The 17,281-nt window shown below is 41.7% G+C and overlaps 1 protein-coding gene across 1 annotated transcript; it reads left to right on the forward strand.

The window, feature by feature from the left end:
• Positions 1-14,786: 14,786 nt before the first annotated feature.
• On the forward strand, positions 14,787-16,222 carry LOC311039237 (IgGFc-binding protein-like; the record flags this gene model as incomplete). The annotated part of the gene is made up of 2 exons (XM_084048925.1): positions 14,787-14,972; positions 16,067-16,222. 2 exons carry the CDS (start codon positions 14,787-14,789, stop codon positions 16,220-16,222), a joined length of 342 nt encoding a protein of 113 aa, XP_083905051.1.
• Positions 16,223-17,281: the final 1,059 nt, after the last annotated feature.

Genomic DNA, 17,281 nt, shown 5'->3' on the forward strand with positions numbered 1-17,281 from the left:
AAAACACTTTTTCCTATGGATTAGACATGAATTCATGAATTTGTTTTTGTCTCATTCCTAAACCAATAATTTGATGACCGGCAGCGGTTCCGGTAGGAGACACAAAGAGTCTCCTTTGTGCCTACCGGTCCATAATTCAAGGTTCCGTGGGGTGACTAATCGAAAAAAAGTATGTTTTTGCGTGAACTATCCCTTTTTAAGTAATGTAAAGTATACATGTACATCATTATCAGACCTAAAACGTATTGTTTTATGCCCACAGTGGCTGTAGGCCAGTCAAGCATCTTCAAAGCATGTACTTAAAGGAGTAGTTCACCCAAAAAATCACTTATTTTCTATAAATTGCACACCCCATGAAGCCTTGAATTCATGATTTAGTTTTTGTCTCATTACTAAGCCAATAATTTGATGACCGGGTGTATTTCCGGTAGGAGACACAAATAATTTACTTTGTGTCTCCTACCGGATACATTAGCCGGTAGGAGACGGGAATCTAATTATTGGCATAGGAATGCGACAAAAACAAATCCATGAATTAAGGCTTCATGGCGTGTGCAATTGATAGAAAATAAGTCATTTTGTGGGTGAACTACTCCTTTAAGTTACTTAATTACTTACTTTGAGGAATAGAAATGGCCAATTACACATTGAAGTGCCCACTTTTCCCGGGTGCCCACTCTTCTAGTTACAAAAATGTTGATTTATTTTCAAACATGTTCAATGTTCATGTACAATACAATTAAATCCTTAATCACAATTATTTGTGACAATTACTCAAGTAAAATGCCATAATGGTGACACAGCCCTGTCAGTGACCAGCTTATGGCTCTACAGACCATCTTGGCTTCCAAAATGTCACCCTGTAAGGCCTGCTCAACTCAACGTTTTTGTTTTCTTTTTTTTGTCTTTACAGAACACGAAGATGACAAGAAGTAGACGTCCGTAAGTGAAGATGGCAGGAAGGTAGGAACCTTTTGATTGCAGCTGCTGCTTGTTAAGGGGGCTACATGCTACATGCTACCATACCATGTATGTGGTCATTTGCGTCGTCTATCGTTTCACGTCATTTGCATCGTGTCATTTGTGGGTAAAGCTTCATCACGTCGGTCCACATCACATAGGACCATGTGCCTTTCTGTGATGTGGATTAATGTGATTTTATTTATTGTTTCACGTCATTTGCACCCAAAACTTTGATCACATCGGTCCACATCACATATGACCATATGTGGTCGTAACTTCTCCTCTTTTTCTCTATTCTTTGCTTTAATAAAGCAATAACAAGATTATTTGTTTTTATTTACTTTTGTGTCTGAGTTATTTGATCGATTTTTTATTTTTGTCTATCTTTCTTTTCACAAACACATTTCTTTCTTCTTGCCTGTCTATTGCACTAGTTCTTCACTAGTGGTTTGTGTGTACAAATGTATGTGATGTGGAGCTATGTGATTTATGTCTGGTATCATTATGGTAGCATGTAGCCCCATTAACACTGTGTTAACAGTCATCTATGCTGTAGGTCTGTGCAAACTAAAAGAGAAAGCAAATGATGTCCGATGTGTCATTTGCTTCTTTCTTAGTGTTTTTTTAATTTCATCTGCTGTTTGAGTCGTGGCTGCTGTTCAAGGTAAGTGATAGTAGTGACACGGTCTATCATTGGTTGTCGGGCAGAAACCTCATATATGTATATATATGTGTATATGTATATGTATATGTATATGTATATGTATATGTATATGTATGTATGTATGTATGTATGTATGTATGTATGTATGTATATATATTATTGTTTTGTCGTAAATACATTTCTTTACTTGGTCATACCGTGTGACGGTGTCACACACTAAAGCAGTACAAACAGACGATCTACAAGCTCACAACGCAAAGATCATGATAATTACATTGGATCCATTGGCACACAGGTTATTTTGTGTCTATTTTAAAAAGTAACAATTTTGGACATACAAGGTTTCTGCCTGACCTCCATACTTTAACTTCCCCTCTTTTCTCTTCATTATCTGCTTGAATAAAGTTATAACTTTTTTTCCTTCTAGTGTGTCTTTGAGTTTTTTTTACAAATGGAACCAAATGGACTCTGGTCCATTTGGTTCTATTTGTAGTACTGACAGTATACGTATCCAGGCTGTTTATGTAATGACAGGGTACAGTATATGTAGGCCTACGCTAAGCTGTATAATATAGTGACAGGGTACAGTATATGTATACTAGGTTGTATAATATAGTGACAGGGTATAGTATATGTGGCTCTTGGTCACATAGCAAACTCACATAGTTAAACCTATTTGTGCTTTATCTATTTTTGATAAAGTTAAAAATATAGCTTTTTTTTTTGCCCTGTCATAGTATCAACTAAACATTTTTTTAGCTTTAACTGTAAAATTTGCACTATCAGCGCCGCTTGCGTTGCGTCATTTAACGGGTGGCGGGCCAGCGGTTTGCGTCGTTTGCGTTCAATGCCCGTCATTCGTGAAGAATATGTAAGGGACTGGACCAGTTTTTTTTTATTGGGTCACAGCCAGCGTTTGTGTGATTTATGTCTCGTAGCATTTCGCGTCATTTGCGTTTTGATTTGATTTGCGTCGCGTCTCAGGATTTCACGTCATATCCGTGCAGGTAAGTCTTCATCACGTCAGCCCACATCACATAAGTCCATGGTGTAGTGTAGTGTAGTATGTGATGTGGATTGATGTGATGTATGTGTTGTCATTTCACAACACATGCGGGTAAAAATTACATTTGATTTCACGTCGCTTCCGTCATATGCAGGTAAGTCTTCATCACGTCAGCCCACATCACATATGACCGTACACGGGGGCCGTATGTGATGTGCATTGATGTGATGTATGTCTTGTGTTGTGTCATTTCACAACATATGCGGGTAAAACATCATCACGTTAGTCCACGTCACATATGAACATATGTGGAGGTATGTGATGCATGTCGTCCTTTACGTCGTGTGTCGTTTCGCGTAATTTTATTGCCGTTGTACCGTTTCAGGCTATTTGCGAGTAAAGCTTCATCACGTCAATCCACATCACATAATAATAATAATAATAATAATAACATCACATTACTGGTCGTAGGGTTAGGGTTATATGTGATGTGGATTTATGTGATTTTGTGATTATTTCACGACATTTGCGGATAGCTCGTCATTCACATCGGTCGGCATTTTTTTCTTTTAGGCGAGGTACACGCCGTTGTTTACAGTAGGTCAGAACAGGGAGAGATGTAGGGCCATCATTCATATCATATGCATTTAACCCATTAAGACCTGGAACTGTGTCTTTTTTAGATTTGAGCTAAAAAGCTTTATTTTACACTTTGGCTATTCAAAAATAGCAGATATGCAAGCTCATAGCGCAGCACCGAGTGCCGCGCTATGAGCTTGTAGATCTGTTGTTTTTGAAAATTCGTGAAAATGTGTGCAAATCTTTGAATATATATATTTAAAGCAAATATTTTTTAACTCAAATCTTTGCTGCTGCGGGGGGGGGGGGGGGGGGTCCCCTGGAACAAAATATTTTGATGGGTGTCCGCGGCCAAATACATATCATTTTGGGGGTCCTTGACATGAAAAAGTTTGAGAACCACTGATATAGAAACTTATGTTTTTCAGAAAACTGTTGGGATTTAGGAGACATGTAGAATCGGCTTCAGGTCTTAAAGGGTTAATGACTTTGGTTATTCCTGTTGCTTGTGTTGTATGTTGTGTATTAATGTCATTCATAGTGTTGTATATTGTGTACTAATGTCATTCATAGTGTTGTGTACTAATGTCATTCATGCTGTTGCTGTATTGCTGACAAATATTGGCACAATTGATTTTGCGTTGCGTCATTTGCGGTAAAGCTTAATCACGCCAATCCACATCGCATATGACCAGTATGTGATGTGAAGGTGTTTTACGGATGTCGGCATGTGCATCACGTATAGTTACTCGTTATTTGTGCCGTCATTTGCGAGTAAAGCTTCATCACGTCAATCCACATCACATAATAATAATAATAATAATATAATAATATAATATAAACGATACATACAACCATATGACCAGTATGTGATGTGGACTTCGTTTCACGTTGTTTGCGTACAATGCTCGTCATTTGGCAGGAGAATAATGAAGAAAATGGACTGATGCTGGACTGAGACTGATGCAGAGAACATGAAACAAAGAATGCTGCTGCCATTGCGTCATATGCGCCTCGTATGATTTATGTCAATCGTTCACAAATGATGTAAATTATACGAGTCTCTCTATCTATCCCTCTCTCTCTCTTTATCCCTCATCTCTCTATCTCTATCCCTCATCTCTCTATATCTCCCCCTGCTAAGTATGTTGGTGAATGTAATGCACATTACAAAGTGCTTTGGTTAAAGGTACTATAGATAAATTCACCATTTAAATTGTAAACTTTGAAATTGAACTCATAGGCATCAGCTAGCAGCCACTGTGACACTGTGTAAGAGGCAGTTCAGTCACTGTAGACTGTATTACTCCTGGAAAATAAACCTTAGTCATAACTGTGATTGCATTCTAAACATTACAGTCATAACTGATGTCATTCAAAATTTGTAAGCTCTATATTTAACAGCTACCAGGCATTGTGCCACTGCAGAGGTTCCCAAACCTTTTAGCTCAGGACCCAAACTAGTGAAGATAATAGATTTGCAAGCTCACAACGAGCATGTAAATCTATTTTCACAACCTCTTTTTTTTGTTTTGTTTCTAATTTATTGCTTAGATTTGTTGTTTTCACGAAATAGCACATGTTCTATTTTGCTTGCTTCTTATATGTGCTTTTAATTCATTTTAATTTTACTATTTGACCCCAGAAAAAATAGTCACTGTTTGAATCTGGATCTGAAATTATCAATAAACAAGCAATGGCAAAAACACACTGGAATGTAAACATTTCAGTGTAAAGATTTTCATAACGTTTTAGCTCGAGACCCAAAAGAGAAATGTGATGTCTCCCTGGGACCTAGTGAGAATAGCAGATCTGCTGCAAGCTCGGCTTGTAGATCTGCTATTTTCATTACTCTTATTTTAATATTTTAAATGGAATTTCTTTGATTTTTGTTTTTAAATGTATCTGGTTCTTTTGAAACATAAGAACGTTTTACTACTCTAAATATGTTATTTTATTCATGTAAAACAAATGTAGGATACTAAAAGGAAAGAGGAATATTTACTGACTGATCTCAAAAACAAATGAAAACTGGCAGAAATAAAGACTCACTCCATAAAAACCTTAAGGAAAACTCCTTAGACAGAGACTAAGAACATATATTTTTATTTTATTTTTTCTATGTTCATCAAGTGCTCCAAGTGCTCAAAGTGAAAAGTGCAGCAACACACATTTAGGTCGTAGGACCATCGTCAGTGCAATTAAAGCTTCATCACGTCAGTCCACATCACATAATGACCGTAATGTAGTGTAGTGTAGTGTAGTATGTGATGTGGATTTCTGTGTTGTCATTTGTGGGTAAAGCTTTATTATTCATGCCGGTCAATAGGCGAGGCACTGACGATGGTCCTTTGACCCAAACGTTTGCTGCTGCACTTTTCACTTTTAGCACTTGGAGCTCTTTATGAGCATGAAAATGAAAACACTAATATATTTACTTAGTCTTTGTCTAACGAGTTTTCCATAAGGTTTTTGTGGAGTGAGTCTTTTCTTAAAATATTTTTTATAAAGATGTTAACATGGCTACCCATTTATGGTCTGTAAATGATTACATTATTACAATTTTCAAAAATATAAAATTGATTGGAGGAGTCAAGATTTTATATCACACTTGTAAGTTTTGTGGACATTTTTGTTTTTTTGATAACAAATATGATCTATATGTCGTTTACCCGATTAAAAGCATTATCAGGTTTTTATTAAAACAATGTCCACAGAGCTTTAAAAAAGTGTTAAATAAAATGAAGTTCCTCTAAAAATGTCAATCTTAATTGTGAAACTTAATTACCAATTATCCATATGGTTAGGTTTTCATCTGCCGTAGTTGTAGATCTTTAATTAAATGTTCATTTCTGCTGTAGTTGTAGATCTTTGAAATGTGTAAATCAGTGTTTCTCAACCTTATTCTGGATCTGACCACTTAACATGGCAGCCGTGTTAAGTGGACAGATGGGTGGGCCTTTTCAGAGCATGCTTTAAAGACCAATCAATCCATTGGTACTAACTTAGTATAAATCATTTATTTAGTATAACTTTTTTATATTAAATCTTAATGTTTTTGCCAAATATTTAGGAGGAGAACCACTGGTTTAAATTTCAACTAAATGTAAGTTGTATGTTAAACAAATGATTCCCCTACTTTATGGAATTGCTTTTTTTTTAATTTACTTTATGAAATGAGTTTGAGCTTGTAGATCTTCACTCTTGTAGATTTTCATTATTTTCTTTTCTTTATGGAATTTCTTATTTAGCATTTTCCTAAATTACATTATTTTGAATGTTGTTCTTTATTTTTGTGACATTGATCTTGTAGATCGGCTATTTTCACAATGTATAATGTTTTTTGGACATCAACAATATTCCAATATGTCATATCTGCTCTATTCAGAACAAACCAATGTAATTTTCAAATTTATTTAATACATTACAATGTTCAATGAACCGTAATCCACAGGCCAATCACCTGCTGGAAGCTTTGATTGAATACTTTATTAACAGGTTCGGGGGGGGGGGGGGGGGGTTATTTACTCATGACCCAAGAAAATGTGTCCACGACCCATTATTGAGTCCCGACCCATAACTTGGGAAACAGTGGACCAGGGTCCATTTGTTGCCTTAAATGTATGAGGTTCTTTTGAAATATGAGAACTTTTTATTTCTGTAAATGTTTTATTTAATAAAAATGTAGGAAACTAAAAGGAAAAAGAGGAAGATTTATAGACGGAAATTAAGAAAATCTATTTTTGTTTTATTTGTTTCATGATCATAAAGTGATCCAAGTGCTCAAAGTGAAAAGTGCAGCAACACACATTTAGGTCATAAGACCATCGTCAGTGCTATATCATCAGATCTAATCATTCGCGGTTAAAGCTTCATTACGTCAATCCACATCACATAATGACCATAGTGTATGTCTGGTGTAGTGTAGTGTAGTATGTGATGTGGATTTATGTCTTGTATCATTTTGCGTAATTTGATTTGCGTCTCGTCTTATCATTTCACGTCACTTATAATTCATTTGCAGGTAAGTCTTCATCACGTCAGTCCACATCACATATGACCATAGGCACTGTATGTGATGTGGATTTATGTGTTGTCATTTGCGGGTAAAGCTTCATTATTCACAGCGGTCAGTAGGCGATGCACTGACGATGGTCCTTTGACCCAAACGTTTGCTGCTGCACTTTTCACTTTTAGCACATGGAGCTCTTTATGAGCATGACAAATTAAAACACTAATATATTTACTTAGTCTTTGTCTAAGGAGTTTTCCATAAGGTTTTTGTGGAGTGAGTCTTTTCTTCAACCGTTTTTTATTTTTTATAAAGATGTTAACATGGCTACCCATTTATGGTCTGTAAATGATTACATTATTACAATTTTCAAAAATATAAAATTGGTTCGAGGAGTCAAGATTTTATTTCACACTTGTAAGTTTTGTGGACATTTTTGTTTTTTGACAAATATGATCTATATGTCGTTTACCCGATTAAAAGCATTATCAGGTTTTTATTAAAACAATGTCCACAGAGCTTTAAAAAAGTGTTAAATAAAATGAAGTTCCTCTAAAAATGTCAATCTTAATTGTGAAACTTAATTACATGTTGCTCATGTACTTAATCCATAGGGTTAGGTTTTCATCTGCCGTAGTTGTAGATCTTTAATTAAATGTTCATTTCAGCTGTAGTTGTAGATCTTTGAAATGTGTAAATCAGTGGTTCTCAACCTTATTCTGGATCTGACCACTTAACATGGCAGCCGTGTTAAGTGGACAGATGGGTGGGCCTTTTCAGAGCATGCTTTAAAGACCAATCAATCCATTGGTACTAACTTAGTATAAATTATTTATTTAGTATAACTTTTTTTATATTAAATCTTAATATTTTTGCCAAATATTTAGGAGGAGAACCACTGGTTTAAATTCCAACTAAATATAAGTTGTATGTTAAACAAATGATTCCCCTACTTTATGGAATTGCCTTTCTTTTTTTAATTTACTTTATGAAATGAGTTTGAGCTTGTAGATCTTCACTCTTGTAGATTTTCATTATTTTCTTTTCTTTATGGAATTTCTTATTTAGCATTTTCTTAAATTACATTATTTTGAATGTTGTTCTTTATTTTGTGACATTGATCTTGTAGATCGGCTATTTTCACTTTTTATAATGTTTTTTGGACATCAACAATATTCCAATATGTCATATCTAATCCATTCAGAACAAACCAATGTCATTTTCAAATGTATTTAATACATTACAATGTTCAATGAACGGTAATCCACAGGCCAATAACCTTGTTAAGTGGATAAACTAAATTGGTAAATGGATGAACTGTGACGGGATAGATGAGGGAGGTCAGCAAGAGTTTTTTTTTGTGCAAAAATTATATTTTATTTTTGTAATGTTAATTATTGACATGTATTTGGGGTTATTGTTTTCCTGTTTTCTTCTTGGTCGTCATGACTTCATAGGCTTGTCAAAATCACATAATAGCATTAGTCTTTGATGGATAATATCATTGGAAATGATGTAATACTTGCACAAAAAATATTTCAGTTGTAATGTGTGTTTTGTTTTAACTTCCATTTACTGTATTTGAATGTGATGGTATTCTATGTATGTGTTTACCTTGTTTATTGTGAGTCACTCTGGACAAAGAGTATAGATGAATATTGACATTGAAAATTGTGAAGTGACTTTACTGTTGAAATGTAAATGAGTGAATGTTACCATGTGATTTGTAAATAACAACATAAAAACAAAGGCCCTGGTGTGGTTCTCCTGGTTTACCGGGATGGGGTTCAATTCCCTGCAGTGCCCTACTCATAGTGTTGTATTTACCATTTTATATGGTCTGTTTTATTTATGTTCATAGTGTTGTATTTACCCTTACATTGTTTGTTTAATTCTTTGTTCATAGTGTTGTATTTCCCCTTATGTGGTTTATTTTATCTTTATGTTCATAATGTTGTATTTACCCTTACATGGTTTGTTTTATTCTTTATGTTCATTGTGTAGGGTTGGGATCCTTCATTATCATTATAATTGTTGATGACCAAATGGACCATTACAAGTCTGTAACTCTTTAGTGTACAAATGGAACCAAATGGACCCGTTATGGTGGTCCTTGAAACGTAAAAGTTTGAAGACCACTGGTATTGTAATGGTTTAAGAGACGTGAAGTCCACACACCAGCTCTTAGTGTGATGGATACGGTTCCAAATGCTAACGCAGCTACAAGCTCTTAGCCTGTCTCAAAGTGGGGTCCGGGGACCCCCAGGGGTCCTTGGGGTATTTCAGGGGGTTCCCAGCTAGAGTAGTTAAGGTAGCATCATAAACATTCTAACCACTTTATCCATTTACTAGAGTCTCGGGGGACTACGCCCCCCGAGACCCCAGCCGTTGCGCGGGGCTTTGCGTTCGCTGGTGCCTACGTGTGTCTGTCTTCGTGTTTCGCTGTAGCACAGAGTGGGCATTAAGATGGGATGTATGCTCCTTTAAGGGAGGTGGATCGTGGGATTCTGTTGTTTGCAAAGAGGCGTTGTGAATATTGGCTCATTGCAGACTCACCTTATTGCCACCTGATCGTGTGAGTGAGTGTTGTGTGTACGTAGGGCGGAATAGCTTGCGGGGTTGTGTGCTTTTTTGTTTGCTACTGGGCCTTGCATAGGAATGGATATTTTGAAAAGATGTAACCGTGTAAGGAAGCGTCTTTTGTGTGAAGTGGTAGGCCTTGACAATTATGTAGTGCAAGCATAAATGACACATGGAATAATGCAACAGATGTACCTCAATGGGGAAGAAGCAGATGTCCATGATGTAAGGAAGTTGGCACGTCATCAGGTTCCAGAGATTGGCAACGCAGGGCCTGCAGAATGGGAGTGAAAGAGCAGCCAGGAATCAACCACACAATGTGACATGTTGAAGAGGGATTATGTGAAAGGAAAGGCATTGATATGTGTGTGAAGTGTTAAGCAGCAGCACTATTAGTTATGTGGATTTATGAGAAAAGAATGTAACAATGCATGAACCTTGCCTCAAGGGGGACGAAGCAGTAGTCCAGGAAAGAAGCTGCAAGGCCGGCAGGTGGCGCGGGTTGTCATGAGAGGCTCTGCAGAATGGCTGAATGGCAGCGGTGACTTTGATGACAGCGGTTGTGGTGCTGTGTGATGAGCAGAAGGGGGTTGTGACCTATGTGGTGCCAGAAGTTGTTGGAACAGTGCAGGATAAAAGTGTATCCCTGTATCACAACGACTTTGGCAACCACCAATTGGTCAGCTCATCGTCACGTTGATTAGCGGGGAAAACTGTAGTAATAGTAGTGGATTGTTTGTTTGACGGGGGGCCACTGCAGGTGGTGGAGGACTGCTGTGAGATGGTCTGTGGAACGGGCGCTGGTGTGCGGGCAAGGCAGTGAAATGTCTGTGAAGTGGTAATTTGCATCATTGTCAGCAGCACTTATGTAGATGAATGAGAAATGGCACATGTGACAATGCAGCAGACGTACCTCTTTGTGAAGGAGCACTTGACCATGAAGGGAAGTTGCAACGGGCTGATGTTACACAGATAGTCATCCATGACAGAGGCTGCAGAATGGGAGAAATGGAGAAGGCGGGAAGGAAGCACACAATGTGAGACGTCCACCATGGATCATGTGACAGTGAAGACAGTGATTTGTGTTTGAAGCGGTAGCTATTGTCAATTATGTAGAGCAATTACAAATGGCACATGGAAGAATGCAAGACTTTTACCTCAATGTGGAAGAAGCACTTGTTTGAAAACCACATTTTCAGTGTGGTCTGTCTGGTGCGGTATGGCAAACGTCAGGGCTGCTGGGTCACCCGTCCTTGAACTGGCAACATAAAGCTGTCCGTGGCTGAAGACAGGGGACTGTAGCCAGACTCCCACTCTTCTGAGGGTCTGCCCTTGGGACTTGTTGATGGTGATGGCAAAAGCAGTGCGGATCGGAAACTGTCGTCTGGCCCAGTCAAAAGGGAACTGTCCAGCTTCAGGAAGGACCTTGATGCGAGGGATCAAGACTTCCTGTTGTGTGGCTGCAATTGTGCACAGCAGGAGCTTGTTGTTGAGGGACCTCTGGAAGAAGAGTTTGGTGCCATTGCACAGTCCGTCTTTAGGGCTGATGTTGCGGAGTAGCATCAAGGGCATTCCAGGCTTGAGGGTGATGATGTGGCGGGGAAATCCACTGGGGCAGAGGGTGTTGAGATATTTGATGGTGAAGCGCATAACATCTTGGTAGTCCAACAGATAACAGATGTTATGTGTCAGCACTGGTGAGCTTGGTAGCCATACCTGGCATCCAGGTCTCCATGATGTCATTGATGGTGTCCACCTCTTTGTTGGTAGGGGCAAGCAGTGATCTGCCGTGCAGCCAGTCAGTGCGTGCGTAATTGGTAGGCAAGTCTGGAAACACTGTGTTGCAAAATTCTTTCATGGTTGTGGCCTCTGCGACGTTGTTGCGATCTGTGTTAGGTTGAATGTGGAAACGCATGCTTTCAGGGATGGAGACGAAGTCGTTGGCATCATTTGCTGTGCCATCGCCAAGGCTGAGGGTCCACGTGTCGAGGTCCTCCAAACGTGGGTCTCCACTGGCCTTGACGCGCATGTTTTCTGTGAGGGAGAAGACGGAGAATTTTTCCCAGAGTGTGGAATTGTTCAGGCAGCTGTCTATAATCTGGCCCTCATTGGCCCCTCGAATCACTGGGAGACACTGTCGGAAGTCACCTGCCAAGACAATCATTTTGCCACCTAATGGAGTGTTTGGCTTCTGGAGTAGGTCTTGCAGTGAGCGGTCAAGTGCCTCTAGCAGGTGGCGGTGCATCATGGTGGCTTCATCAATCAGCAGGAGGCGTGAGCGGCGTAGTAGTTTGGCCAGGCTGCTCTGTGCTGTGATGTTCAAGGTAGTGTTCTTTGTGAGGTGGAGAGGAGCTTTCAGGCGCGAATGGAGCGTTCTGGGAGTAGGAAGGAGTTGGGCTGCAATACCAGTGGTGGCCATGGCAAGGGCAATGCAGCCACCTGGTTCCAGACTCCGCACTGCATCTAGGAGGGCATTGAGCAGGAAGGTTTTACCGCAGCCTCCACGTGCAGATATGAAGACTTGTAGGCTTTGTTGTTGTGTGACAGCTGACATGACTGTGTCGTAAATCTGTTGTTGTGCTGTAGTGAACTTTGGTATTGTTGCCTCCACAGTGGCGGAGAGCTCGCGCACATCGTAGTTCATTTCTTCACGGATGAGGGCGTCTTCCATGTTGACCAGCCCATGGACAGTGGCCTTTTCAGCATCAGTCATTGGTTCCAGGAAAACGTTGTGGAGGTCCTGGTGATGTGACTGGAGTGAGGCTTGTAGATCCAGTCGGACCATGGTTTTCAGCTGGTCCTCAGTGAAGGAGAGATTCCTACGCTGTGCTGTGCGCTTGAAATCATCAGTCCACTGTGACCAGTTGTCGTTGAACAGTGTTTTGGGGTCAGCTGGTTGGCAGAAGAGGAGGATGATTATGAATAAGAGACGAATCTGTGGGCACAGCTGTGTGATTGCAGCCTCAGTGAGGACAGTGGCCCACTCGTTGTCATCATCCAATAGGCCGAGCTCCCTGCACACTTCCTTGTAGGTTTCCAGGGTCCTGCCATTGATGGAGTAGAGGTCGTCAAAACTTGTTTTCCCTCTGCAGTGGTCATGGTGGAGTAGCATTCTCAAGTAGAAGACGTCGCCTGCCACGGGGTTGACGGTGTGGACGCGACCAATGGTGACTGCCTTTTTTTTCCTGAGCTTTCATTTTTTGGTTTGTGGTAGGTAGGTGTATTTCTGAGGCATGCCAACATAGCGCGGCATGGTTGTAGGGTCGAAGTGTGGAAGGGCTTTCTGTTTGTCATTGTTGTCGAAGAAAGCAGTCAACTCTGTGGCCCTCTCCTGCTGCACCACAGTCTCCTCATGACCATGGGCAAAATAGACTTGCTGCTGCTCTTTCAGATGCAGGCGGAGGGCTTTGACAGGAGGGTGGTTCTTTGATATGTTGAAGGAGAAGAGTTTCCAGCAGGCCTCACTGGATCCAACTGAACGCATGTCCACATACTCGCGAATCTCATCACGTGCCGGTTGGACGCCATCCGCTTCAGCAGATACCATTGCACGGTCAGGCCCTTTGGCAGGCAAATGTAGATAGGGGTGTGGGTGGAGAGAGTAGTACATGCAGGCGTTGCATGTTGGTGTGTATGTAGTGTGGCGTGCTGTTTGTGGAGGGGGAAGCAGTGTATTAGTTATAGGGCATGTGTGAAATGACTCTGCCGTCATGTGGAATGTGAAGTGCATGGAAGTGCAGAGGAGGGGCAACTGAGGAGCAGAGATAAGGGCAAAGAGGGCTGTGTGTTGCAGACAGAACATGCACACACACACACGCACACACGCAATGCACAGGGAGACACATTCCCAGACTGTGTGCATGTATGTGGTGTGTGAGTATAGGGTGTATGACAGTGCAGTGGAGAGAATGTGTGCAAGAGTGGAGAAGAGCATAAGGCATTACCTTGTTTGGGAGACAGCTGCAAGGAAGGTTGTGCTGTGGCTGCAGCCTGGCGCAAAAGTCTCAAGGAGCGTCTCGGTGTGTTGGGCTGCGGTTGGTGCTGCTGGCAGCGTGTGTTCTTTGCGAGGAGTTGAGCTGAGAAGTGAAGACAGTTGGCTATGAAGTAGTGTGAGGAGCAATTATGCAGTGTGGATGAGAGGTGCGTGAATTGGCAGTAAGGCAGTCTGTGTGATGTAAGTGATAGATATTGGGGGCTGGTGTAGTAGGTAGCTAGTGTTCAGTGTGAAGATGTACATAGGAATGTGGGGTGGAGACGGAAATAATTGCACACACATGTATGTTGCGGTGTATATAGTGTGTGGTGCTGTTTGTGGAGGTGAAGCAATGTGAAGGTGAAAGGCAATGAGGGCAAAGAGTGTGATGTGAAGGCCAATGCAACAGCAGAGGACGTCCACCTGAGGACAACAGATGTGCGCAAGGACGTCTGTGTCGTGCAGACAATAGATTGAAACACAGACACTCTGTGTGACAGAGAGACACAGACACACACACACACACACACACACACACACACACACACACACACACACACACACACACACACTGCCACACAGACCAGGAGGACCTGAAAGGTATGGCTTACATGAGCCTTTGTCACCATTTCGTCCATACATGGTACATGGTAGTCCGGTTGTCCTTAGGTTTCTTCTGCATGAATAAATAGGCATAGACTACTCATGACACATCACTATTATGTCACAGTACGAATACAGATGGTATATATACTGTAAGACACAAAGGGTTAGGCACAGACACAGGCTGACATGTCATGTGAAGTCCGGCTTAGCCTGGGTCTGGCAGAACCAGGTCTCCTGGTCTTGTTTAATACATCCTTAGCACTGTGGAATAAGTGGTAAATGTACGCGCAATAATGGTGAGAACGGTGAAACCGTGATTATTTCTCTCACTATAATCGTACCATCAAAACCCCATACTGGTCTCCCCTGCTGCTCCAGGTTCATGGTGGCTTCGCTGAAGTTCATGGTGCCTTCGCTGAAGTTCCAGAAGAAGTTCGACAGCGTCTACGTCCAGGCCTCCCAGCCCACCCAGGTCAGGGTGCAGAACGGGAAACGCCAGGACCTCCTGAAGCTGAGCCGGGGGGAGACGGTGGAGGTGGAGCTCAGACCCCCCGAGTCTCTCCACATCCAGGCCGACCACGGCATCCAGGTACAGACACACTGTTGAATGTCATCACTGCTGCTAGAGTAGAAACATACATCCAGGTACAGACACACTGTTGAATGTCATCACTGCTGCTAGAGTAGAAACATACATCCAGGTACAGACACACTGTTGAATGTCATCACTGTTAGAGTAGAAAAAATACATCCAGGTACAGATGAACTGTTGAATGTCATCACTGCTAGAGTAGAAAACATACAAGGAAAACCGTTGTTATTGCTGTTATTGCGACCGTAGGTCGCACTTACTACAGAAAGCTGCTCCAGGTGTCCGTCCGTCACTCCGTCACTCCGTCACACACGTCACACTTTTGCCCTGCTCATATCTCCGCACCCATTGCCCCGATCCATGCCACATTTTGCACACACACTCCTTACCTGCCAAACTACACCCTCCAAGGACCCCCGGAGCTCCAGGGACCCCCAGCTGCCTTGGGGACCCCCAAGTGTAAAAAATGAGCACATGTGGACAAATTACCAAATGACCACCCCAACGGGGCTGCTCACGGGGCATTCCCGGGGACCACCCACTCCTGGTGCTCCAGAACGGATGCAAAAGTGGTGGCGCCCCCAGTGGAGGACCCCCTGCCACTGCAGCTCACATAAAATGCCGTAACTCCAAACAAAACTATCCATTGCCCACACAACTAGGAACCAATCGCCGTTACAGCCCTCTTCTGTATACATGTGACCTACGGTCGCTTATCTCCCGATTAGGGAGTCTTACTGGTATAGTATATAGATACTAGGTATGGTATCTTGCACATTTGTCACATTGTTGTGACCACCATCAATGCTGTCAGGTAGAAACCTTGTATCTCCATATTTCAACTTTTTGTGTTTTTTTTTCATAAAATGAGTGTTGCACAAACATAGTGAAAATAGCAGATCTACAAGCATACAAATCAGCTATTTTAACAATTTGTATCCAAAAGATTATGGTTATATTTTAAAAAGAAAATAACTATTTAAATCAGTTTTTTATTGTCATTGTTGTTGTTAGCCCTTTACTTTGAGGATTTCTAGTATCTGTACTAATAGTGACAAATATAAGCTTGTTGCTTCTTCTTCTTACTTCAGGTCCCGATGCTCTTCAACGGCGTCCGTCTGAGCTGGTCCACATTCTACGACCCTTTCCTCACGACCATCCTCCCCACAGACCACCTCTGTTCCTCCTACAGTCTGCAGGGACACGAGGGCTTCCAGAACCAAGTGAGTTCCTTCACCTCAACATGAGGACATAGAGACTGGTTTCTTCACCTCAACATGAGGATATAGAGACTGGTTTCTTCATCTCAGGCTATAGAGACTGGTTTCTTCACCTCAACATGAGGATATAGAGACTGGTTTCTTCATCTCAGGATATAGAGACTGGTTTCTTCACCTCAACATGAGGATATAGAGACTGGTTTCTTCACCTCAACATGAGGCTGTAGAGACTGGTTTCTTCACCTCAACATGAGGCTGTAGAGACCATGTTGTATTTTGTATTTATATCATTGTGTTTATTATTTATTTCATTGTGGTATTTATTATTGCGACCGTAGGTCGCACTTACTATAGAAACCTGCTCCAGGTGTCCGTCCTGTCCGTCCGTCACTCCGTCACTCCGTCACACACGTCCGTCACACTTTTGCCCTGCTCATATCTCCGCACCCGTTGCCCCGATCCATGCCAGATTTTGCACACACACTCCTTACCTGCCAAACTACACCCTCCAAGGACCCCCGGAGCTCCAGGGACCCCCAGCGGCCTCGGGGACCCCCAAGTGTAGAAAATGAGCACATGTGGACAAATTACCAAATGACCACCCCAACGGGGCTGCTCACGGGGCATTCCCGGGGACCACCCACTCCTGGTGCTCCAGAACGGATGCAAAAGTGGTGGCGCCCCCAGTGGAGGACCCCCTGCCACTGCAGCTCACATAAAATGCCGTAACTCGGGGGCTTGCCCCCCACAAACAATCCCTCCTTTCCCCTATAAACACACTCTCTCTCCCACACCACACACACACACACCAACAGCTCTTGCCTGCACACGTTTTCTGCCCACATAAACGCCACCATGTCACAGCTAACCCCACATTTACACCACCAAACTAAACTATCCATTGCCCACACAACTAGGAACCAATCGCCGTTACAGCCCTCTTCTGTATACATGTGACCTACGGTCGCTTATCTCCCGATTAGGGAGTCTTACTGGTTTAATTTTTGGACCTATGGACTTCCATAGACTGTATTGTTACGGTAGTGACCATAGTATTTTGTTTACAAGGCGGTGCCATAGTCACTT

The sequence above is a fragment of the Gymnoscopelus microlampas genome, assembly GCF_963454915.1.
Source record: "Gymnoscopelus microlampas genome assembly, chromosome: 3".
NCBI classification, from domain to species: domain Eukaryota; kingdom Metazoa; phylum Chordata; class Actinopteri; order Myctophiformes; family Myctophidae; genus Gymnoscopelus; species Gymnoscopelus microlampas.